The following is a 24,506-nucleotide window of genomic DNA, read 5'->3' as shown; positions in this document are numbered from 1 at the left end:
AGGTTAAAATGACTATCATGTATCCATGGCGTATTCTCACATAAAACACTGTAGCCCTTCATTTTAAAGTCTGCAAATCATCATTTAATTATTGGACCTAAACCTCTGGTCCTCATTTCTGGCTTCCACAAATCCCTGGGATTTCTCTAACCTGAAGTCCACTCAGCTCAGCCTGGAGCATATGCCCGTGAGTGCCCGTACGCATGCTCAGACACGCAGTGGGCACACTCCCCTTACCTTTTTTTTTTTTTTTTAAGTCAGCACATCTTAATGTCCTGGGCAAAGATACAAACTGAATAATCAAGTATCTTCTCTACAAGATTTCTGAATCATTAATCTTTTCTCACTCATATTTTACCTTTGCAGTTTGATTCAACTATTTGCTTGCTAGCTTTTTCTTTCCAAGCTAGCAAATTGCTGACTGCTGTAATCTTAACCACGTCATCACTTTAAGGGGGGGGGGGGGGTAAGTAGGAGAAAACCCACCAGGAAATAAGGCAAAACCAAAAATCTTTAAGATTTACTTGGGTTGTTTAACATTTCCTGAGTCAGAATTTCCATAGATAAACTAAGACTATAATCTCCAAGGGCTATTTTGTACAAAATTGACTGTTATGGGTCAACTTGTAAAACTTCTAAAATTTAAAGTTCAAGTGTGTCTGTGCTACAGAGATGATCTTTTGTAATTAGAGAAACAGAAACCTGAACTGAAAGCCAGTTCTTGGCTTCAGTCACCAACTGCTATGAGACCGTGAGAGAGACAACTCAGCTTGTCTAATACTTGTCATTTTTCAACTATTGCCTTCATTCCACTCAAGCTCTACTACTAGCACAATTAAGAAAAAGCAACAAATATACCTTCTTAATTTTATGTAATGAACAAAAAGCCCCATTCCTGGTCTAAGAGTCTCCAAATCTACATATGAAAAATAAAATACAACTACAATTCAGGGGTATATAGTCAACCAAAACATTCCAAATATTTTTGTTTACATTCTAGCGTTCATAGGGTTTAAGGTAACAATAAAAACATAAACAAGATTGCAGAACCTTTGTCTAGAGACTATAGACTAAAACTAAACTCCCATTTAAGAAAGGAAAAACATAGAAATCCAGAAAAGATATAAATTTCCTGGCTGCCAACAGGGGTTCTTTTCATTGCTTCAAGCTATCTCATCTTGGATAAAAGGCAAGTTTTAATTTGTCCAGGCCTAGGGTCTCTTCCCAACTCAGAGTGACCCCACAGGACACGTAGAACTGCTCCTGTGGGTGGTCTAGTCTGTAGATGTTTTCCAGAGCAGAGTCTCATCTCTTTCTCCCACAGAGTGGAGGTGAGTTCACACTGCTGTTGGCCTTGGGATGAGCAGCCCACAACGCACGCCACTGGGGCTCCTTAGGAATCTGATTGAAACAGATGGCAGTGATTTGGTCCATGGGGTCTTCTTTGGCAGGAAACCTGGGAGCTCAGTGGTTAAGTGTTTGGCAGCTAAGGTCAGTAGTTGGAACCACCCACCAGCTACCCCACCAAAGAAAGATGAGGCAGCCTGCTTCCAGAGAGATTGGAAACCCTATGAGGGCCATTGTACTCTGTCCTGCTTATTGGACTAATATGAGTTGGAATAGACTCAACAGCAATGGAGTCTAAAGACGTGATTTCTAAAAAGTAGCTGTAGTGCTTAATTTAATTAGATTGCTTATGTCTATAATAAAGACTAACTACAAGCTTTTCTTTCTTGTGTTTTGTTTTGTTTTTTGTCATTGGTTTGTTGTTGTTTTGTTGTGTATTGTTGCTTGGTTTTGCGTTGTCTTGTTTTTGTGCATGTTATTATCTCCACAGGTATAAATAAGATAGGCTGGATGAACAATCTGGGGGAGAAAACAATGGGACAGACAGTTGGGGGGGCGGGGGGGGTAGGGGGAAAGGTAGTGGTGTTAATAAACCTAGGGACAAGGGAACAACAAGTGATCCAAATCAGGGGTGTGGAGGGTGTAGGAGTCCTGGTAGGGTGTGATCAAGGGTAATGTAACCAAGAGGAATTACTGAAACACAAATGAAGACTGAGCATGATAGTATGACAAGAGGAAAGTCAAAGGAAATAGAGGGAAGAGCTAGCAGGCAAAGGGCACTTATAGAGGTCTAAATAAAGGCACGTACATATGTAAATATATTTATATATGAGGATGAGGAAATAGATCTATGTGCATATATTTATAGGTTTAGTTTTAAGGTAACAGAAGGACATTGGGCCTCCACTCAAGAACTCCCTCAGTGCAAGAATACTTTCTTCGATTAAATTGGCATTCTATGGTGCTCACCTTCCCGACACAACCGCTGAAGACAAAGCGGGTGAATAAGCAAACGTAGTGAAGAAAGCTGATGGTGCCCAGCTATCAAAAGATATAGCATCTGGGGTCTTAAAGGCTTGTAGGTAAACAAGCAGCCATCTAGCTCAGAAGCAACAAAGTCCACATGGAAGAAGCACACCAGCCTGTGCCATCATGAGGTGTCGAAGGGATCAGGTATCAGGCATCATCAGAACAAATAAATCATATCATTGTGAATGAGATGGGGAATGCAGAGTGAAGACCCAAAGCCCATTTGTAGGTCACTGGACATCCCCTTACAGAAAGGTCTTGGGGAGGAGACAAGCCAGTCAGGGTAGCAACAATGAAACATACAACTTTCCTCTAGTTCCTAATTGCTTCCTCCTCCACCACTATCATGGTCTCAATTCTACCTTACAAATATGGCTAAACCAGAGGATGTACACTGGTACAGACAGGAACTGGAAACACAGGGAATTCATGGCGAATGACTCCTTCAAGACCAGTGGTTCGAGTGGCAATACTGGGAGGGTGGAGGGAGTGTGGGCTGGAAAAGGGGAACCAATTACAAGTATCTACATGTGACCTCCTCCCTGGGGTGACAGACAACAGAAAAGTGGGTGAAGGGAGATGTCCAGAGGGAAAGATATGACAAAATAATAATTTATAAATTATCAAGGGTTCATGGGGTGGGGCTAGCGGAGAGGAAGGGGGAAAATGAGGAGCTGATGCCAGGGGGCTTAGGTGGAGAGAAAATGTTTTGAGAACGATGAAGGCAATGAATGTACAAATGTGCTTTATGCAACTGATGTATGTATGAATTGTGATAAGAACTGTATGAGCACCTAATAAAACTGAAAAATAAATAAATAAATGAAGGCCACCACAAGGATTACATTCCCCAGAAACAACCTCTGCTTTTATATTCTCAGCGCCACAGAAATAAAGTGATTAAAAACATACTCTTTCAAGCTTTACATAAATAAAGGTCAAAAACAAAGAACATGAAAGGTGTAAAAACAAATTTGTTTAGGTTATATCACACACATATAATCAAATGATATAATAAATGTGAATGGGCTCAATTCCTCAATTAAAAGACAAAGACTCTCATTTAGTTTTCCAAAGGTCACGTTGTAATATAAAATGACCAATAATCATCTAAGTATTAGTAATGTCAGACAAATGAAAAAACACAAAACCAGAATGGCAACATTAGTATCATGGGGTAAAATGCAAGATGAAACACACACAAAAATCATAGTACAGTAAAACCTGCACAAACCAGACCCTCTGTCAAGACAGAAAGCCATTCAGCACTTTGCACTGAAACAAGCAACAGAAGAGTGGTAAGACGGCAGGCCCTCTTGCTGTCCTCCCCAGACCATTGTCCTGAACCCGGCGACTCATGCCCTCAAAGTCCCTGGTTATTTGTAAGCAATTTTTATAACTTTACCCTGTATATATGCCATCACATTTACCACCAATGTAAAAACACCTGTACAAATAACAAATATCCTGTGTCAAACACACATACATATACACAGACACACATACTCTCAATCTCATTTTAAGAAGGAATCACCACCAACAAACGCTTATATATAGAAAGGACATCTCCACACAATGCAAACAAATGAGCATACTTCAGATTACACACACACATACACACACACATTTCCTAAAGACTCTTCTTTTGTTTCCAGGACATTCCAATTTTGATACTACTGCAAGAAAAACCTTTGCCTGCACTTTATAATTTCTCTCCCCCATTCCCACCCGTCTGTCCCCCCTCTCCCACCCCGAGGCACCTCCATTTGTCTCAATACAGAAAGCTTAGATTGGGAGGACAAATGAACCTGAAAATTAACCCTTTAATTTCCTCTCGTTCTCCAGAATTATACCTCCCAAAGGCCTACATGTGCATGACTATCTTTGAACACTTCATGAGACTGCACACTTGTTGAGATGCTGTTCCCCAAGCAACCTGCCCTCCAGCAAACGTGCAGAGGCCAGAGAGATGACCAGTTCTTGACTTCTAACACCAAGAACTTCTAAAATAGCTTTTCATGGGAAAATGAAGACTAAATACTACCATGTACCACACAAGGATGAGCCCCTCCCCTGGAAGGCGTTGTTTGATAAAGTGTACCAAGTGTTAGAAAACACCTGATATGACCCTAAGAAAGGATGAGAGCACACTGCCACCACTACTTTCTATCAAACCGAAATACCAAGGGCATGAAACTTATTTTGGAGACAAGTCACTGATTTGATGCCCAGAAATCCCCTCAACAGAGATGAAGAAAGCAAATTGGACAAATTTTCCTATTATGAAGAAAACCTCTTAGCCCTGATTAATTTATGACCATCAAATGAATATAGATTACAGAAAATCCATGCACAAATCACAAGCATTTCAGAATACAACCAAGAAAACCATTACCAAAATGGAAGGAAACTTTCCCAAACCAAAGAGTGTTTCATAATTTCCCCTGGAAACTTAGTGAAAAGAAAAACTTCAAGTCATATACTGATAACTATATCTATCATCAATGATAAGCACACATCTAATAAACACGTTACTCCACAGAAGAGAAATGTCAGGCCAGTCAGATGAAAGTAAATAAGACCTATCTTCACTATTTGAATACAAAATTGTTATAACCTCATGCTTTTATACCCAATCTAATAGCTCCTCATTATGAAAATAAGCACGTGTCCAGATATTTTTTCAATAAAAATAATCTGAAAGCTTTGTCCAAACCAAGTTCGAAATAAAAACGAGCAATTAAAGACTGCTTCCACAGCCAAATCCAAACTCCCTGCATTGAGTTGGTTCCTTTAGATGCACTTCATGTATTGCCCAGTTAGGGTAAATCTGAAGACCAGGTCTTGTTGGCCTAACTAAGTAAAACGAACCCTGCTCCCTGTCCTTACCTAAAGCAGCATTCACAACCCCGTGAAGAAGGGGCAGCAGACCTGGAGGCCGGCTGGTTCACCACCTGCAACATGCAGATGACCTTCCTTCACTCGCTGACAACCAAGAGGAGTGCTGAAGATCAAGGCGACAACCTTCAGCATGGAGTACAGCTCAGTCCTCACAAATGGACCGTTACACACCATCATAATAAACAGAAGAAAACATCCAAGTTGTCAAGAATTTCATTTGAATTTGAACCACAGCCAGCGTTGATGGAAGAAGCAGTCGAGAAATCAAACAATGGAGACGGACCTACTTCCATGAAACCTGAAGAGCCCGGAGTGGAATGCGGCCTTCTGACCTGGGTTCTCTGCACTGTGAAGCTCCTACATGCCAAGGCACGCGGAGAACACTAACAAATGCCAGCCTGCAGATGCTAAGACCACGGATAAGCCAGCAGGACACCCCTCCCCCTCCCCCGGAGCCAGCAGAGTGCGGAAGCCTTTTAGAGTCTGCACACTGAATTTGGACTCCTGGGCATAGGGGGGCGTTCTGCTGAGTGGGCTAATAGCAGGGTTGGCAGTTGAAAAGCCACCAGCCATTTCACAGGAGAAAGATGAGCTTTCTACTCCTATAAAGTACTCATCTTGGACACTCACAGGGGAAGAAGTCCTGTTCTGTGGTATGGGGTCAGAATGGACTCGATAGCAGGGAGAGAGGAAGTTTGTTAAATCGAGACTCAACTGATCAAATGATGCACGGACTGGGACAAACTGCTGCAAAAGGTCTTTTTTAAAGTGCTCACCAAAAACACACACGTCACTTGGAGGCTAAAGTGTACCGAACACAAGCCAGGGTATTTTCAACTGACTCACATGCATGTGAGACCTGGACCGATGCATTTGAAGAATGCATTTGAAGAATGCATCTGTAAGAACTGGATGCATCTGCATTCTGGAGTTGGCAAAGTGCTGGAAGAGCGGACATCTGTCTTGGAGACGGACAGCCAGACTGCTCCTTAGAACAAAGCAGCATGAGTGCTGGTCATGCAAACTTAGATCACTTGGTAAAGGTGTCATCTGCCATGTTTCTCCACTATAAAGTTTACGTTATTACTGCTTCCCCCTGGCTAATTGATAGCATCTTATGGGAAGATGATACTCTGACCCAGTAATATTCAGCTACTTCTCAAATTTCCACCCACTAGTTTTATCATCCATTGATGATTCTGACTTAAGTAATGGTGACTTTCTAATTCCGTCATTTCTCCTACATGAGTCAGAATTCTGCTGAAAGAAAGAACTTTCCCTTATCACATGGGCTCACAGAGTCGAGCTCTATTTATGGGCAATCATCAACCACCATCACTTATTTTGATGAGTAAGTTGTCCCAGGCTCACCAGGAAGAGCTCTGCCAGGTTGGGCCCTGTGTCTCTTTTGCATGCTCCCGTCACTTGATTTTTGGAGTCCCTCCTAATTCTATTGGCACTACAAAACACTCCAAAGCTCTTGCACTTTCCCTGCCCCAGTCCTGGACTCAAGGTGGCCTTTAGAACAGGGTGGCAGTTGGGGGATCTAGGATCCTGCAACAGGTGTTCTCAACACTGATTGGGACCTCCCTGTTTCTAGTACCTCTCAGCAGACAGAGCTTGAACAAAAAAAGAAAAGTGGGCTTCACCATTTGTGAGAAACTTCTCCATTTCCTTTCCCTTTTCCACAGCCTTTCTGAAGCCCCGTTATAGATGTAGCCATGTGTATCTATACACCTGCCCGTGCCTATCTTCATTACCCTGGAAGCCAGGAGCTCACACCAATACAGGCAATCCCAATGCGGTACCACATCTTTAACGCCCTTCTCTAAGAAGAGGTGGCCATGCGTTGTCATCAGCTCAATGGCAGTGGGTTTGTTTTTGTTCCTTTTCTCTAACCGCATGAAACTTGGCTCCCATTTCCCATAATATACGAGGGGGCGCCCCCCCAAAAAAATAGAATTTTAAAATGTCAATATTTCAGGAACTTTTGGAAACGAATACACATTTACTTGTTGAATCCTGGAATTCATAAAAAGTTTCCAATTGCAAGGCTATGGTGCGTTTGCTTCAAGTCTTACTTGATCCTGGCAACAATCCAAATACTGGGTCCGAAGTGTTAGTCTTTCCTCTCTCCTGGGGTCATGGTATTCATCTGCAATAAGGGTCGGTGTGTTTCCTCATAGGGTGTTTTCCCCGTCACTTGACTGTGTATTTACATACCGTGTGAACGTGGACATGCTTCACACAAGTGAGCAGGGCATTTGTGGAAGGGTCGCCACCCCCTTTCCTTCTAGCCCTTGCTCCTGAATTGTCCCCCCACTAAAATAGTGTTGTAGCTCCTAACCCCTCCACCAGCAGTTCTAATCCCACCAGGGAGTGGGCTTTATTACGGTACTGCAGTAGCAGTTGTGGAGGGTAGTGAGATAAAAAAGATTAAACAAGCTGAGAGAGGGGGAGACAAATGCCAAACCACACGAAGATTACCAGGAACAGGCAAGGACCTTTCTCCAGAGCTGACAGGGGGCAAAAAGCCATTGTCTAGAGCCAGTGTCCTAAATTCGGACTTTCGCTTCCAAGCTGTAGGCAAATCATTTATCAATGCCGCCTGCTTGGGGCACTTCAGTGGCGCCGACGCCTAAGATGTCCGACGCTGCTACAACACAAACACCACGAGTGGATGGCTCCACCCAGCACATTCACATTCTCATCATCTGGGCGGCTGGAAAGTTGAATTCAGGGTGCCAGTTGGAGAGAGAGGCTCTCTCTGGGGGAAGGTCCCTGACTCCACTGGACACCTGTGGACCCAGCACCCCTTGCTGCCTCCATGTGGCTTGGCATCAACTTCCTCTGGGTCTGGGTTCCCAGCAGACAGCACTAGATAACTGAGATAGGAACCAATACCTCTTAATTTCTGATTTACAGTGACATGTGAACATGCTTGGCTCCAATGACCAAATTCAAGTATAAATTCATTTTCCTCTTTCTCACACAAAAGGAGGTATTCGATACAGATGATACTTCTGTCCTAGGTTCCCTCAGTAAAGAACATACCCTGGACAGCACTCTTCAGTACCACAGTTCTTTCCTCGTCCTTTGATAGCTGCATAATGCTCCACCGAGTAAATATGTCTTATTTCATCAACCCACTCTCCAATCATGCAGGTGCTGACTTTTGCCATTACACACAAGGCATATGTATTCCCATTGGGTTGGAAGTATATCTTCAGGGTAAATTCCTAGACTTGGGAGTGCGGAGTCAACATGGAAGCGCCGTCTAGTGGAATCTCGGCGGCTCGCTGTGTGTCAGAGTTGAACTGTGCTCCGTGGGTTACAATGGCTGATTTCACAGGAGCAGATGGGCAGCACTTCTTCCAAAGCACCTCTGGGTGAATCTGAAAACCCTGACCCTGAGCTTACCAGCAGAGTGCACTTAACATTTGTACCACCTATATATGCCATAGGAGTAGTGGATTACTCACTGGGCTGCTGGCTGCGTGTCAGCAGTTCAAAACCACCAGCAGTTCATTGGGAGAAAAAGGAGGCTCTATTCCTGCAAAGAGCGCCGTCTCAGAAACCTTCCGGGGCTGGTCTTCCCTGTCCTGCAGGATCAGCACGAGTCAGAATTGGCACGGGGGCAGTGAGAGAAGTTTCCCAGGGTGTCCTGGTGGTGTCGTGGGTGAGGTACTGGGCTGCTGACCTCAAGCCCACCAGCCACTCCCCAGGAGAAAGATCAGGCTTTCGGCTCCTGTAAAGATGTGTCCTCTGAGGTAGTTCTACTCGGTCCCATAGGGTTGCCATGGGTCAGAATCAGTTGGACGACACAGATTTGGGTTTGCTGTTGCTGCCGGATGGACTCCACGTGTAAGGGTGCTGCTGTTCGGAGCCAGGAGTGGGGAGTGACTCGAAGCAACCCTGTGTACAACGGCACATAGCACTGCCAGACCCTGCCCCACCCTCACAGGGATAGCTGTGTGAACCCAGTGTTTAAGGATTAAGGGCATTCTAGCTTTAAATTATTCTCAAAGGGGCAGGAGAAAGGGGAGGGGAGGGGGAAGTGTGTGTGTGTGTGTGTGTGTGTGTGTGTGTGTGTGTGTGTGTGTGTGTGTGTAAAGAAAAGAATTCAGCATTTGGAAAATCTGGGTAAAATTTTTTTTAGAAAACTTGATAATATCTTGACAGTTCTATTCATATTTTTAGTACTGAACTCTTACAGACATAAAGAACTTTCTCTAAGGAAAAAAGCAGCATGAGGTGACACTGTTAAGTTAATTGGCACTATTAAACTGCTAATAAACACAAAATGCATCCTGTGACTACATCTTAAACTATGAGTTAATGCTATGTAACCAGGAAACCATCATTTATTTATGCTAAATATAAAATTTATAAGGCATCAAGCAATTCAGCCTAATTATGTCTCTAGTAACAAAATTTAGACAACTTCGATTCCACCATTTTTCATGTGACAAATGCATAAATATTCATCCCTTTTGTAAATACCTAAAACCATTTTCTTTGCAAAACAGAAATAAATCAAAGGCTTCGCAAGGACATTAAGTTCCAATCCCAAACACAGACTCAGCAGCTCAAAGTGGCTCTCCCCAAAGTAATTCAAGATCAAGGCTTCCAAGAAGATTCGATAACGATTAACTCTGTATTGTCTGCTGGCAGAGTGAACGCCTTTTTACTCATATCACTTGTCCACAAGGAAGTATGTTTTAGCATACAAAAGAGGCCTCAAGGTCAAATATAATTTAAGGAGAACCTTTATTACTAAGTCTTAAATGGGACAAAGACAAAGGCACATCATGTAGAGATGAGAGAGACCATTAGCATGAGGTCAAAACGGTACCCAAGGATTCAGTCTGGATCCAGTTGAACAAAGCATGCGAAAGGAAACTGCCACAATTCCGTGACTGGTGGCAGAGCAAGACTTTAGTTACAAGGGACTGCAGGAGCAAGGCCATGATTGGGGCATGAACCTTATGTTAGATAGAAGGGCTCACAAGACTGGTCCAGAGCATTGGGACCAAGGCAGTCTGGGTGAGATTGACAGAGCATGACTCCTGGCTGTGCGCCCCCAGTACCATGCCGGGGAGCTGTCTCCATCAGGCAAACAGCCTTTAAAAAGATTTGCCCCTCCCTGGGCAGGCTGGAGAAGGTGGGCGTAATCTACTTTCCAAGGCACTCTGCCTGAGGGCAAGATGTTATCTATATCCTAGGTTAGTGATCAGGAAGAATTCTATGAAGGCTTAATCTATGTGGGGACACTGCAAATGGATTTGGGCTATCCTGCCATTCATAGTCTTCTGCAAACTGGGGAAGTGTTTCAGGCTACCCATTAGTCCTACTTCTAATACAAGTAGGACTAATGGGTAGCCTGAAACACTTCCATTTTTTTTTCCATAAAAAAAAAAAAAAAAGAACTCAACTGACTGCAGTTGAGTCTAGTCCCACTGACAGCAACTCTGGAGAAGATGCCAGGGCTGCTCGTGTTGCTCTCCAAGACCAAGGCTTTGCAGGAGCAGAAAGCGGTCAACGGTTTTTAACTGCTGACTTCGCCACCACAGCTCCTATACGTTCACAAGACATATAAAAATCTGTTCAATTTTGAGACCAAGAAAAAATTTTAGCACCACCTTTAGAAAGCCTTTGCTCCACCCCTGCCTTACCTTTAAGCTGCCAGTTTGTTCTACCCAAATTAAGTAAGCTACTTCATTTCAAAGCTTAGGATCAATCAACCCGACACTTCATTCACCTGGATGACAGGCGACAATCCATACAGATGAGCTCAATCCGATGATTGACAATCCATACAGATGAGCCCAGTGCATAGCAGCCACCATCGCACTAACTGGTACTATACAGAGAAGAAAACAGCTTCCTCAACGTCCCCACTATAGGCCTGCAACTTCTCCCACCCAAACCAGACAAACACTAAGTAGAAGGATGACTTCGGAATCAAGAAACAAGGCTAGCATCCCCTCCGGCTGAAAGCATTCACCCTCTGTAAGAAGGAGTATCCAAATGCCAGCAGGTAGTTTCAGCTGCTAAAACAAAAGAGAAAAACTAACCGTTAAAACTAAGTAGGAGTCCGGATTTTTAAAGGATTCGCTTGTAAATTACCTTGAAAATGCACAATAAGTCATTTTATTAAAAAATAAAGCTACTGTATAGCGTTTAAAATTCACAAACAGAAAGTGAAGAGTCATTTCAAGGAACTTTCTAACAGCAGGAGAGAATGTGAAGATGGAGCAATTTGGGAATCTAAACCCGTGGCCTGCACACATGAATCAATGGACTATTAGCACAAAGGAGCCTTGAAATCGTTTCTAGGATCTCAGCCTTAAGAAAATACGGCGACCTCAGCAGAAGGCAAGCTCTAGGTAAAAGGCAATGTTTGAGACAGGTCCAGTTTGACAGGTTGTGAACACTGAGAAAAATTCAAGCTAGCTACCTTTTACCTAGCTCCACATCCGACAAACCGCTGGATAAAAAGGGAGGGTGCCAGGGGACGCTCCCTTCAAATGTTGTACGGCATACGCGAGCGCTTCTGTTACCAGATAAAGCCAATCAACTCAAAAAGTCAAGAATCACTCGATTACACCTTCAAGTCAACTCCAAACTGAGAGTTGCCCCAATTCACAATGGAAGCGGTTAGCATCACCTGAAGCAGCCCTGGTGGCAGCGTCGGCTGCTAACCCCGTCACTCCCTGGAGGAAAGAGGCGGCTTGCTGCTCCCACACAGGCTTACAGCCTCAGAAACCCACAGGGGCAAGTTCTACTCTGTTCCATGAGTTGGAACGGACTTGATTGCTGTGAGTTTAATTGAAATGCTACTCAGGCAAGGTTGCAGTGGAGGTAAAATAAATGATTCAATGTAAAAGAGAAACAAATATTTTTAATTTTGTTTTGGAAGAACTTTGAGATATACCGGTACCTAATCCAAACCCCAAAACCAAAGCCTGCTGTCATGGAATTGATGTCTTACTCTGCAGATTACACTGAACTGAACGATTTCCATGCGTTATTTTATTTGCGCCAAAGACCCCAAAAAGGAATCACACCCAATGCTGTAGAGTCCATGCCAAGCCCGTGGCGTCGAGTCCATTTGAGTCTTATCAATTCTACAGGACCTACAAGTAGAACTTCCCTTGTGAGGGGTTGTGACTGGAACTCTTTACGGGAGTGGAAAACCTCTTCTTTCTCCCAAGCAGCAGGTGATGGCTTGAAACTGCTGCTCTTGAAGTTAACAGCCTGGGCCAGCAGGGCTATAGTGTCAGCCCATGGCATATGTTAACTCATTTAATTTCCACAAGGAACGTATGTGGTGCTTTGTGCAGTTTCAAGACTGAAACAAACATTAAGGTACAGAGAAGTTAACTTGACGTAGAATGCACCAGAGAGCCCTGCGGGGCACTGATTAAGTGCTTAGCTGCCCACAGGCCCCAAGTCCACACCTAGGCCCCCAACCTGCCCCACACCCTGCTGAGAATTTCCCTTTCCACCCCACAAAACTGACTTTGAACCTATGGTTCGAGGAGACCCCCAGGAGAGTCCTATACCCCAGGTGCTTCTTATAGATCAGCGATTCTCAACCTGTGGGTCTTGACTCTTTGGGGGGGGGGGTCAAAGGACCCTTTGACAGGGGTCGCCAGATTCATAACAGTAGCAAAATGTTAGACGAAAATCATGTTATGGTTGGGGTCACCACAACATGAGGAACTGTATTAAAGGGTCGAGGCATGCAGAAGGTTGAGAACCACTGTTATAGACACATAAAGAAGATCAAGTTAAAATGTAGGTTCTGATTTTGGATACCTTGAGTGGAACTGCATAATATCGGGTAGTGGGGCGGGAATTACCTTGGGTTCTTATTAAACTGTGGATTCTGATTCCGTATGTTTGGGGTGGGGGGGCGGAGGCAAGTTCTCAGGGGCGGACAGATCCAGAACGAGCTGTTTCAAAGTCCTGGTTCAAACCCACTGAGCAGCTCCTAGGGAGAAACCTGGTGATCTACTCCACTGTCCCATGGGTTCATTAAGTCAAAAATGACTCAACGGTCCCTAAGAACAAGATTATTTACATGCAACATTGAAACAAGTGGCCATGCTGGGATTCCAGTCAGGTGGTCTGGCTCCTTCCTGCTTCTCCAAAAAGTCTCTACTTCAGAGCCCATGTTTGTCCCCTCCCCTGGCCCCACGTGCCCTGTCTTCCATCATTCTCCTTCACACAGAGGACATGTCCTCTCGTAGGGACTAGAACACTCTATCAACTCTTCCCAAACTGACTTCACCCTTCTTCTGAGTTCCCATTGCATATAAATGCACATTACAAGTCCTAATGGAGGTCACTAACTGAACACTTACTATGTGAGTGCTAGGTGTGTACAACTTGAAAAACCTTCACAATGAATGTCTAAGAGCCCTGGGGCACAGTAGAGTGAGTGCTGGGTTGCTAACCAAAAGACTGGCATTTCGAACCCACACACAAGCTGCTGCTCCTCAGGAGAAGGGCGGATGGTTTACAGCTTCAGAAACTCTCTGGAGCAATTCCACTACATACCCTGTAGAGTAGCCTGAGTCACAATTGACTCAATGGCAGTGAGGGGTTTTTTGGTGACAAGGAATGAGTCAGTTTGCTGATGAGAACACTGAGTGAGGTTCAGGGAGGCTGACTACCTTGGCAATGTTCCCACAGTCAGTTAGCAGCAGCGTAGCTTAAGCCTGTCTGGCTCCACAGACACCTTTGCCAATGGAAGCATCCCTGTCCCCATGCCTGCATGTCCTTGACTTCTTTATCCTCTAGAACAGGCTCCCAAGCTTTTCAGGAAAAAAATTACTCAGCGCCCTACTGCCCTCTTTTCAGAGGAAAAAGAAATACTAAATTCCCTTAAAAAAAATGCTTAGCACTGCCCACCTCACCGCCCCCCTCCGAAATTAAACTATAATCCAGGATAAAGTGTGGGTATTTGCTTTTTCAAGCCTCCCACCACCCACCACCATGCCATTGCCCCCCAGGGTCAGTATCACTCCCTTTGTGAAATACTTAAGGCACTGGCCAGCCACACCCCAAAAGAAAATTCAGGTTATTTGCTCATAACGATTTATAGGCTCAGAAACACAGGGTGGCTGGGAGTCGGAATCATCGCACTGGCAGTGAGTTTGGGTTTGGGAGAATACCTAAACACAGGGAGGAATTCCTCTGTAACAGAGCACTGAGGAGGCCCGGTATCACAGTGGTTACTCTTTGGATTGTGATCCGCCAGGTCAGCAGTTCAAAATCACCAGCCACTCAGCTGGACAAAGATGGTGGGCTTTCTACTCCTAGCAAGATTTCCAGTCTTGGAAACTCACAGGAGCAAGTCTATGCTGTGCAATAAGTTGGCATCAACTCGATGGCAGCGAGTTTGGTTTGATTCGTTGTAGCGCTCTATAGGGGCAGTGGTGGCATAGTGGCTTACAAGTTAGGCTGCAAATCCGCGACGAGGTTAGCAATGAAGAGCTGCTGTCTCGGAAACCCACGGGAGCAGGTCTACCGTGTCCTACAGGGTTGCTATGCATCAGAACAAGCTCAATGGCAAGGAGTTTGGTTTATGGGTACTCTCTTCAATGATCTTATTTTCATGGTTTCTGATACCATTTTCCAAACAAAAAGTTCCAGTGTCTTCATTAAATAATTGCCTCAAGGTTCAAATACATTCGGATAACCTGTGTGTGTGTGGGGGGGGGGGGGGACCATATTTGTGCATTCAATATTTCAGATAACTCTGAATTATCAATATTGGAGCTCAGGACTCTTCTTCCACTCCTTCCATCATCAAACTCCAGCCCCCAGAGAAAAGGTTAGCTATAAATCGTTTTGCTTTGCTATCAGTTACTTAAAGCCTTTCTGAGCCCCAGGGAAACATCCCTGATTCCACAGCCTGCTAAACTTAAACTAATCTTACCTCTGGCTCAGTGTGATTTTTTTTTAACCCACTAATGAGCATGCTGTAAATACTCATTACATAAACATCCTCTTCCTGGGTACAAAGGTTATAACAGCAGTTTTTAATCCTTTGGAATATTATAGCAGCTATCGCTGCTCATTTAGTCAACCTGAAAGGTAACAATCATTTAAGGTACAGTACTCAGTATTCTAATGTCACTATACACACGAAGTGAAATGAGATAAGCCATAGAGACGCGGGTGAAACCAACACCAGAAATAAGTATTTCACCAAAGCGTCTTCACAGTAAGGATATCTTTGTTACCTACAAAAACGGGCTACATTTCCTTCTCTACCAGCATATACCACACCTTTCAGACTGACAAAGCCAGAAAGATTTCGGTGGGGGGGGGTTCTTTGGGGGTGGGAGTGGCGGTGGGGAATCCCAAGAGATCACTTAACCCTTTCACCCAGTGCAAATTCTAAGAATGGAGAATTCTATCTCTCTTTTCTTACCACAACCTTTGACTTTCCGCCGGCAGTAACCAGAAAGGGGTGGGGGTGGGGGAAAGGATGGCTAGAACACAAAACCCACGCACGCCTCGGCCATCCCTGAACCTGACAGCCATGCTAAACTTCACCTTGGCACAGCGATTTGCAGGAAGATATCAGGGGTTCCTACGGAAGGGTCCCCTGCCCCTTGGAGAACGTTTTGAACTTCCTCGAGGCCACCATTTCCCTGGGGGATCCTCTCACACTCCCACCCGAACATATTACCTAAGAGAACTTCGAAGCGCGCACACACACACACAAAGAGCCACGGCTGGAAGCGGCCAGCTCCGGCTTCGCCAGCGCGGCGAAGCCCGGAGCCCTCGCGGAGCCGCGGCCGCGGCGCCAGCTCGACCCCGCCGACGGGGCCCGCTGGACCGGCAGCGCGCGAGGCCCCAGTGCCCGACGCCAGGGCCCCGGGCAGGAAGCCCGGCTCGGCGGCGCTGCCTCTCCCGTAGGGCTGCAGCCCGCGCCCTGGCGATAAGGTGGATCTGCGCTTCCCACCCGGGCAGCTCCGCCCTCCCGGCCACATTCCAGAGAAGCCCGACTCCCGGAACGCCAGCCCGGCGCGGGGCGGGCAGGAGCGCGGCGCCGCGGGCGCCCGGCAGGAGGGCAGCGGCGGCCCCGCGCGCCCAGGCCCCCCGCGCGGCGCCTCCCGGGCGGGGTCGCGGCGGCCGCCCCGCCACAGGTAGCGCGTGCACCCCGCCCGCCGCCGCCCAAGCGCCCCCGGCAGGCCCGCTCCAGCACCTGGATGAACTGGATGGTGAGCGCCGACTTGCCCACCCCGCCTCCGCCGACCACCACCAGCCGGTACTTCTCCTGGCCGGAGCCGTCCCGCCAGCCGGCCGCGGCCATGGGGACGCCGCCGAGCCCAGCCCGGCCGTGCCGAGTCGCCGCCCGCCCTAGGCCCGGCTCCCGGGACGTGCGCGGCCGGCGGGCTGCGGACGAGCGGCCGGGCGGGGGTCCCGGGAGCTGGCGCGAGGGGCGGTGGGCGCAGCCGCGCGGCCCGGGGACGGCCGGGTCTCGCCCGCGGCGCGGGGACGCCGGGTGTCCACTGGGGCCAGGGGCGGCAGCAGCCGGGGGGCGCGCTCCTCTACCCGGCTCCGCAGCGCCTTCCGAACGCAGCCTCCAGCGCCGCCACAAATGGCCGTCTGGGGGCCGGGCTGCGAGGGTGAGGTGCTGCATATGCATTAGGGGGCGGGGCCTGGGCGGGGCCGCTCGGGGCTGAGGCTGAGATTGGGGCGTTGAGGACTTCAGACCCCCCTGGACGTGGCTCTCCAGTTCGTTGGTTGTAGTGTGCTGGGTGCGGGCGGACAGTAACAGTGTGTGGCCACACTGGTCTATGTCAGGGGTGGTGCCGATGAAAATTACACTCTGTGATGGCGGGCTGGTGAAAAATGGTCAAATTGTAGGAGAGTAACAGTTGTGTTTGAAGAATGAAGGCCGTGAATGTGTGACAAACACTATATGTGGCAGGGCGGGAGTTGTGTCACGGTGATTGTGTATGACAGTGGCTGAGTATAGGGCGTAAGTCATAGGCATATGTGGCCAATAGTGAAGATGACAGATTTTGTGTGTCAGGAGAGTGTCTACGTGTGAGAAATATATGGTAATTGTATCTGAAGAGAGGGAGTATGAGATGGATTTGAAGCTACTGAACAACATATGCCACACCAGGGTACCAGGCACTGTGCTCAATGCTAGCAATGTCGTGAACGAAATACACTGCCCCTGCCCTCGTGGCACTTGGAGTCCACTGGGGTAGGTAGGTAGGTAGGTAGGTGGGTGGGTGGGTAGGTAGGTAGGTAGGTAGGTGGGTGGGTGGGTGGGTAGGTAGGTAGGTACGTAGGGAGCCAAGGAGCCAGGGCAAAAGGCAAACTACAAAGCGTAATGACACAAGTTGTAAGTTCATGAACACCCCTTGCATGTGTGCGGATAGCAGATGTACCCAGCCGATAGCAGATGTACCCAGCCGCTGCTGGGTGGTCAGGGAAGGCTTGTACCCAGCCGCTGCTGGGTGGTCAGGGAAGGCTTCTGAAAGATCCCTCGGATAAATTTAAAAGATGTGTGAATAACGGGGAGGGGGTGGGCAGGGAGTGATGGTATTTCAGGGAAACAAAGCAGCATATGCAAAAAGCTAGAGCTGAGAAGACAGCATGGTGTCAAATGGTTTAGGAGTGTTGAGGGAAATTCTGTGCTGGTAACTGAATGTCAAATGATGATGGCAGTTTAAACAAAGGACTTACAGCTGTCAGGATATAGGATAGTAGTTAAAGCTGTTAAAGGCAGGGGTTCTTGGGCCAGACTCAGTGGATGGCGATCCCATTAGTGCTAATGATGCTGGAAACTTACCTTCCTGGGTCATTTTCCTCTTCAGTAAAAGAAGGGTCATAAGCCTACCTACCTCATGGAATTTTTAATAAGAACGAAGTGAGTTGATATAGGTAAAACACCTTCTTAAAATGTGCTTGTCCTCATGAGGGAGTGGGGAGCAAGGAGGGAGGGGCAAAAAAAAAGAGGACCTGATGCAAAGGGCTTAAGTGGAGAGCAAATGCTTTGAAAATGATTAGGGCAAAGAATGTACAAATGTGCTTTATACAATTGATGTATGTATATGTATGGATTGTGATAAGAGTTGTATGAGCCCCTAATAAAATGTCTAAGAAAAAAAAAGGCAACCCTCACAGAATAAAGAAATTATTGAACAATATGAAAAAAAAAGTGCTTGTCATGATGGAAGCATTTATGGAAGTTTTAGGACGTGACTACAAGTTCTTGGATACTACCCAGTGGCTCACTTGGCACCAGAAGTGCTGCAGAACTTCAGAAGCTAAGTCAGAAGAGGCCATGCAACTTGCACACATTCCCTAAGGATGTTTGCTGGGGAAACAAAGTCAAGAGATGTTTAACTACCCTGGAGAAGCACATCAACCGATAGTCTAGCTGAGGCCCCATCAGACTACAAACACTGACTGCCGAGAATGTGAGTGAACCTCTTGGGACAGCCAACCCAGTTGAGCCTTCAGAGGATTGCAGCCCCACCAAGTATCTGACTGTAACCGCATGCAAGACTCCAAGTAAGGAATGCCCAGGCAAACCCTTCTTCCTAACCCATAGACTCATGATCAAAATACAATCGTAAATGGCTTATGAAGATGATACCAACAGCAAGGAAGGAAGACCCTGCCCCTCCTGAAATTGAACAAAGCAAAGGTATTAAAGGCCAAGAAGGCCATGATGACAGGTGTCTACAGCCACCTTTAGATAGATAGATAGATAGATAGATAGATAGATAGATAGATAGATAGATAGATAGATCCGTATGTCATCCACCTTCCTGTAGCCCACAACACTGAGGCTAAGGGCAGCCCAAATATCTTCAAAGGAGCATCCCCACGAGAAACAAGCTTGACCACTATGCCATCATCAAAGATCCCCTGACCAGCCGTGAAAACACTGAAGATGACAGCGCACTTGTGTTTGTTGTGGATGTCAAGGCTAACAAGCCCCAGATCAAACAGACTGTGCAGAAGCTCTATGACATTGACATAGCCAAGGTCATCAAGGCCTGCTGGTGAGAAAGCACATGTTTGACTGACTCCTGACGATGATGCTTTCAATGTTACCAACCAAAATCAGCTGGCTAATGTTAAAGATAAACTTTTCCAATACACTAAAATCACTTATTTGTGAATAATTTTAATATATAACTACAAAAAAATACCCATATACCCTTTCCTATTTTTTTAGAATGTGAACATTCTACCCCATTTGCTTCAATATTCCCCCTCTAGATACAGATATATAACTATAATAGTCACAAAACCACTTTGACCAGAGAAGATCAAATGTTGGTCCTAACTCATGACCTTAGTTAATCCCTTTGTTTTCTGTGATGCTGGTGGAGGAACCCTCAGGAGTTTCCAAATTTGATGATCAAAAACTCATTGCGGATAAATCCACATAACTATCCTCTAGTTTGAAGATTTCCTCCCCTTACTATTATCGTTTGTTTGCTTTACCTCATTAATCACATGAGATTTGTGTAGGTTCATCTTTATATTTAAGATTGTTTGATAGAAGAAAGCCAAGGCACATAACCCTTCAGAGACCGGAACAGGAGACCCGTTCCCTGAGGGCAGGGTAAGAGGGGGGAGGGGGAAATAGGGAGCTCATCGAGTTGATGACTGTATAACCCCACTTGATGGGACCGAACAACAGAATTATATATGAATGCATATATTGGATGTATAAGATATGGCAAAAAATTAAATAAATTAGGGTTTCCTGGGGGATAGAGTGGGAGAGGGAAGGGATAAGGGGGAGCAGGTATCAAGGAGTTCAAAAAGAAAGAACATGTTTTGAAACTGTGGTTGCAGTTGTACAACACCGTTTGATGTGATTGAACTATGGAGTGTTATATCTGTAAGGGCTCCCAATAAAATGATAAATACAATTTTTTGTTGTTTTTATTTTTTTATCATTTTATTAGAGGCTCATCCATCCATTGTGTCAAGTACATTTGTACACTTGTTGCCATAATTTTCAAAACATGTTCCTTCTGCTTGAGCCCTTGGTATCATGTCCTCATTTTCCACCCTCCCTCCCTCACGAACCCCTCAATGATTTATCTTTTTTTTGTCATGTCTTACATTGACCGATGTCTCCCTTCACCTGCTTTTCTGTTGTCCATCCCTCAGGGAGAAGGTTTTATGTAGACCACTGTGATTGGTTCCTCCTTTCTTCCCCCACATTCCCCTTCCCCTCCTGCTATCACTACTCTCTTTGTTGGTCCTGAGGGGTTTATCTGTCCTGGATTCCCTGTGTTTCCAGCTCTTATCTGTATCTGTGTACATGCTCTGGTCTAGCTGAATTTGTAAGGTAGAATTGGGGTCACAATAGTGGGGGTGGGTGGAGGAGGAAGCATTAAAGAACTAAAGGAAAGTTGTATGTTTCGTCAGTGCTATCCTGTTCCCTGACTGGTTCCTCTCTTCCTTGTGACCCTTCTGTAGGGGGGTGTCCAATTGTCTACAGATGTGATTTGGGTCTCCACTCTGTGCTCCCCCTCATTCACATTGATATGAATTTTTTGTTCTGGGTCTTTGATGCCTCATACCTGATCCCATACCTGATGCCTGATACCTGATACCTGACATTTCATGATCACACAGACTAGTGTGCTTCTTTCATGTGGACTTCATTGCTCTCAGCTAGATGGCTGCTTGTTGTCTTCAAGCCTTTAAGACCCCAGATGCTATATCTTTTGATAGCGAAGCACCATTAGCTTTCTTCACCACATTTGCTATGTACCCATTTTGTCTTCAGCAATCATGTCAGGAAGGTGAGCATCATGGAATGCCAGGTTATTAGAACAAACTGTTCTTGTGTTGAAGGAGTACTGCTGTCTGCTACCTTGATAATTAACATATAAATATATGTACATAGATCTACTTCCCTATAATTCTATATAAATATATTTACATATGTACATACCTATATTTAGACCTCTATAAATGCCCTTTGCCTCCTAATTATTTCCTTTTACTTTCCTCTAGTCCCACTATCATATTCAACCTTCATTTGGGTTTCAGTGATTCCTCTCAGTTGCATTGCCCTTGATAAAGCCCTACCAGGCTTCCTTCACCCTCCTCACCATTGATTTAGATCATTTGTTGTGCCCTTCTCTCTAGGTTTGTTAACCCCCGCTTCCTTTCCCCTCCTCCCCTTTCCCATGTCCCCCTGGAAACATCAGGCCCATTGTTTTCTTCTCTGGATTGTTTATCCCACCTATCTTATCTAGATAGACATGCAGAGACAATAATAAGCACAAAAACAAGATGGAGCAAAACAAAACAAACAAATAACAACAATAATAAAAATCCAAGGACAGAAAAAAATAAGGGGAAACCTATAAATAGTTCCAGGTCTCTTTGTTGGCATGTTTTCTAGTCGAGTCTGATGGGATTCTATGCCCTGACTCCAAAGTCTATTTTTGGTATTCTCTGGAACCAGATTGGGCACAATTCCCACACTGTGCCTCCAGTGTTGTCCCCTGAAGCACTAGGGGTCAGTGAGAGATGTCTTGTCTTGTGGTGGGGCCAACCCAATGGTCCTCTCTGTGCATTGGCTGCTCTGAGCAGGAATATGGTCCTCAGGGCTTGGTGAACCAGGATGTGTTCCACTCTCCTTCCCTCTTCGTTTGCTTCTGTGTGCTCTGATCAAACGTACCCCTCTCTCTGAGCTATAGCTTCAGTGCTGTCCTCTCTAGTGCATTCTTCTGGTAGGGGGAGGTGGTGTTGTCCATGTATTTGGGATTGGGGGTGACCCCATAGGCCTCTCTGTTGGTTCTCTGCTTCATGCCAGTATGTTGCATTCATGTCTTGGCGCACCAGGTTTAAAATTTTAAAAACTCACTGACATCAAGTCCATTCCATCATATAACCACCCTGGATAGAGTTTCCAAGACTGTAACTCTTTACAGGAGCAGACAGCAGGTAGGTTTGAACCAGTGACCTTGTAGACCAAAGTCCAACACATTCCCCACAGTGCCTCTAGGGCTCCTTAGTACAAATTGGTGTGCCCCTTGGTCCTGGATGGCACAAATGGTTGAGGTCAAGGAGAATAGCCCCAAAGTTGGTAATTCAAATGCACCCAGAAGGACCTCCAAAGAAAACCTGGCAGTTTGCTTCCCAAGATCACTGCCTTGAAAACCCTTTGAGCAACTCCACTCTGCAGAGCAGGGTGGCCGTGAGGCAGGATCAATTTGCAGCCACTAACAACAGCATGGGAGCCCATTGGTGCCAAATTTTCTGAGGTACGGAGAGACCTGACTGCTCAGCTGCTGCTCTGCCGGCAGCCTCACCAAGCTCTCTTTTCGCCCAGCTCCTCAGCACTGCAATTCTTGTGTGTGCACAGACACATCCAACACAAATGGCAAGGAAGCACGCCCCATTCTGCAGGAAACCTGTGCTGGCTGCCTGTGGACATGCATCTCTCCTTCTGTTTTCATATAACAGCTCCAAAATGCCCACCTCTGAAGTCTGGGAACCACCGACCTCACCCTCAGCTCTAAGGGTTGGTCCTGATGCATGTAAAGGGTGTCACCCTCCACCGGCCACAGTCATTAGTGGAAAGGTGGCTACAAGACCTCAGCCCAGTCAATCGGGAACAGATCAATTGCAGAATCAAACGGGTGAAGATACTGCTTGCCCACCATGGGGGGGGATACAATTAAAAAGACCATAAAAGCAAGTGCTGCAAATGCAGAAAACCTGGCCCTCACCCCTGTTAGGTATGGAAAATGGTGCTGCCACTGTGGACTATAGCTTATCAGTTCCTCACAATTCCACCCCCCCCTAGGTATAGTCACAAGAGAAATTAGAACACACACACACACACGCAAGTGCATAACAACAATATTCACTGTAGCAGGAAAGTCAAACCATGAGGCTGTCCATCAGTGGATGATGGGCAAATGCAGGGTGGTTATCCAGCCCCACAGAAGGCATCTTTGTTTGGCGATATAAAGGTAAAATGCTGCTACATGCTGTAACACAGATGGACCTTGGAAACGTCCCCCTGGAGTAGACCACATATTTTATGACTCCACTTATGTGAAATGCCCAGAATTCACTTTACGGAGTTAGAAAATAGATTAGTGGTTGCCAAGGGCTGGGGTGGAGGAGGGGAAGACATTGCTATTGGCTTGCTGAGGTTTATTTCTGAGGTGAGGAAAATGTTCTGAAATTAGATCAGGTGATGGATGTAAACTCCATATTTAGTTTAGTTAGCAAATATACTAAAGATGGTTGAATTGCACACTTTGAAGGGGTAGATTTAATGCCATATAATAGATATCTCAGTGAAGTTATAAAAATCAGATTGAATTGTAGGTTTTGGTTGAGCACTTGTGAATGACTTTTTACTTCAGTATGCCCCCTCTCCTCCCCTCCCCTCAATCCTCGTCCCTTCCATTCTCTCTCTCTCTCTCTCTCTCTCTCTCTCTCTCTCTCTCTCTCTCTCTGTCTGTCTTTCTGACTTGACACAAAGCTGTCTTCAGTAAACAGGAGTCAGGTGCTTAGCTCTACCCAGGCATCCTATTCACAAATGTTCTCTTGCCTTAGAAAGCACTCTGGAAGCACACACCAAAAAGAAACTGTGAGGGTAAGAGAAGAATAGGAGTCAAAGGACTGATTCTCCTTCAAATCCAACTGGACATCAGGTTTGTTGTTGTTGTTTTTTTCATTTCAACCTGAAAAGTTGGCTTCTTCACAACCTAGGAGGAAATAAGTAAGTACTGTACATAAATCTTTGTGCAAAGAATGATCCAGAATCTTAGAAAGAACGATAGAGATCATCCCCCTTATCTTACAGAAAGCAATCTCGTAACAAGGGAGGGAATTTCTTTCCCAACATCAGCCAGCAAGTTATTCACAGGGATTAGGACACAGGTCTCCTGACTCCCCTGCTCTAAACGGTTTGCTTCATGCCAAACTGGATGCTATCCAGAAACCAGCAGAGCGAGCCTCCAACCCAGAGGCGTGCTGATGCTGTCAATCAAGTAGAGGGCTGTTGAATGCCTCATCTTGACTAAAATTGGACAATTGTCTAAAGCACTGTCAAGAGATTTCAACTCACAGTTCCAGGGCCAGATTTGGCTAGCACACAATTCAGCCTGTGGTTGTGTTTGTTGTTTTGTTTTTCAATTGAGTTGGTTACCAACACTTAGAATGTTTCACATAGAAAT

At 45.8% G+C, this 24,506-nt stretch overlaps 1 protein-coding gene across 1 annotated transcript in view; it reads right to left on the bottom strand.

Moving 5' to 3' along the window:
- The window catches only part of RRAS2 (RAS related 2), a 60,783-nt gene extending 43,896 nt beyond the window's left edge, over positions 1–16,887 (bottom strand). The window contains exon 1 of the mRNA XM_075546021.1: positions 16,508–16,887. Within this exon, the coding sequence (XP_075402136.1) occupies positions 16,508–16,615 (108 nt within the window). The 5' untranslated portion in view covers positions 16,616–16,887. The remainder of the gene's footprint in view (positions 1–16,507) is intronic.
- Between the last annotated feature and the right edge of the window lie 7,619 nt (positions 16,888–24,506).

This window comes from Tenrec ecaudatus, chromosome 4, assembly GCF_050624435.1.
Source record: "Tenrec ecaudatus isolate mTenEca1 chromosome 4, mTenEca1.hap1, whole genome shotgun sequence".
NCBI lineage: Eukaryota > Metazoa > Chordata > Mammalia > Afrosoricida > Tenrecidae > Tenrec > Tenrec ecaudatus.
Note: the sequence above shows the minus strand (reverse complement) of the source record. Positions and strands in the feature narration are given on the sequence as shown.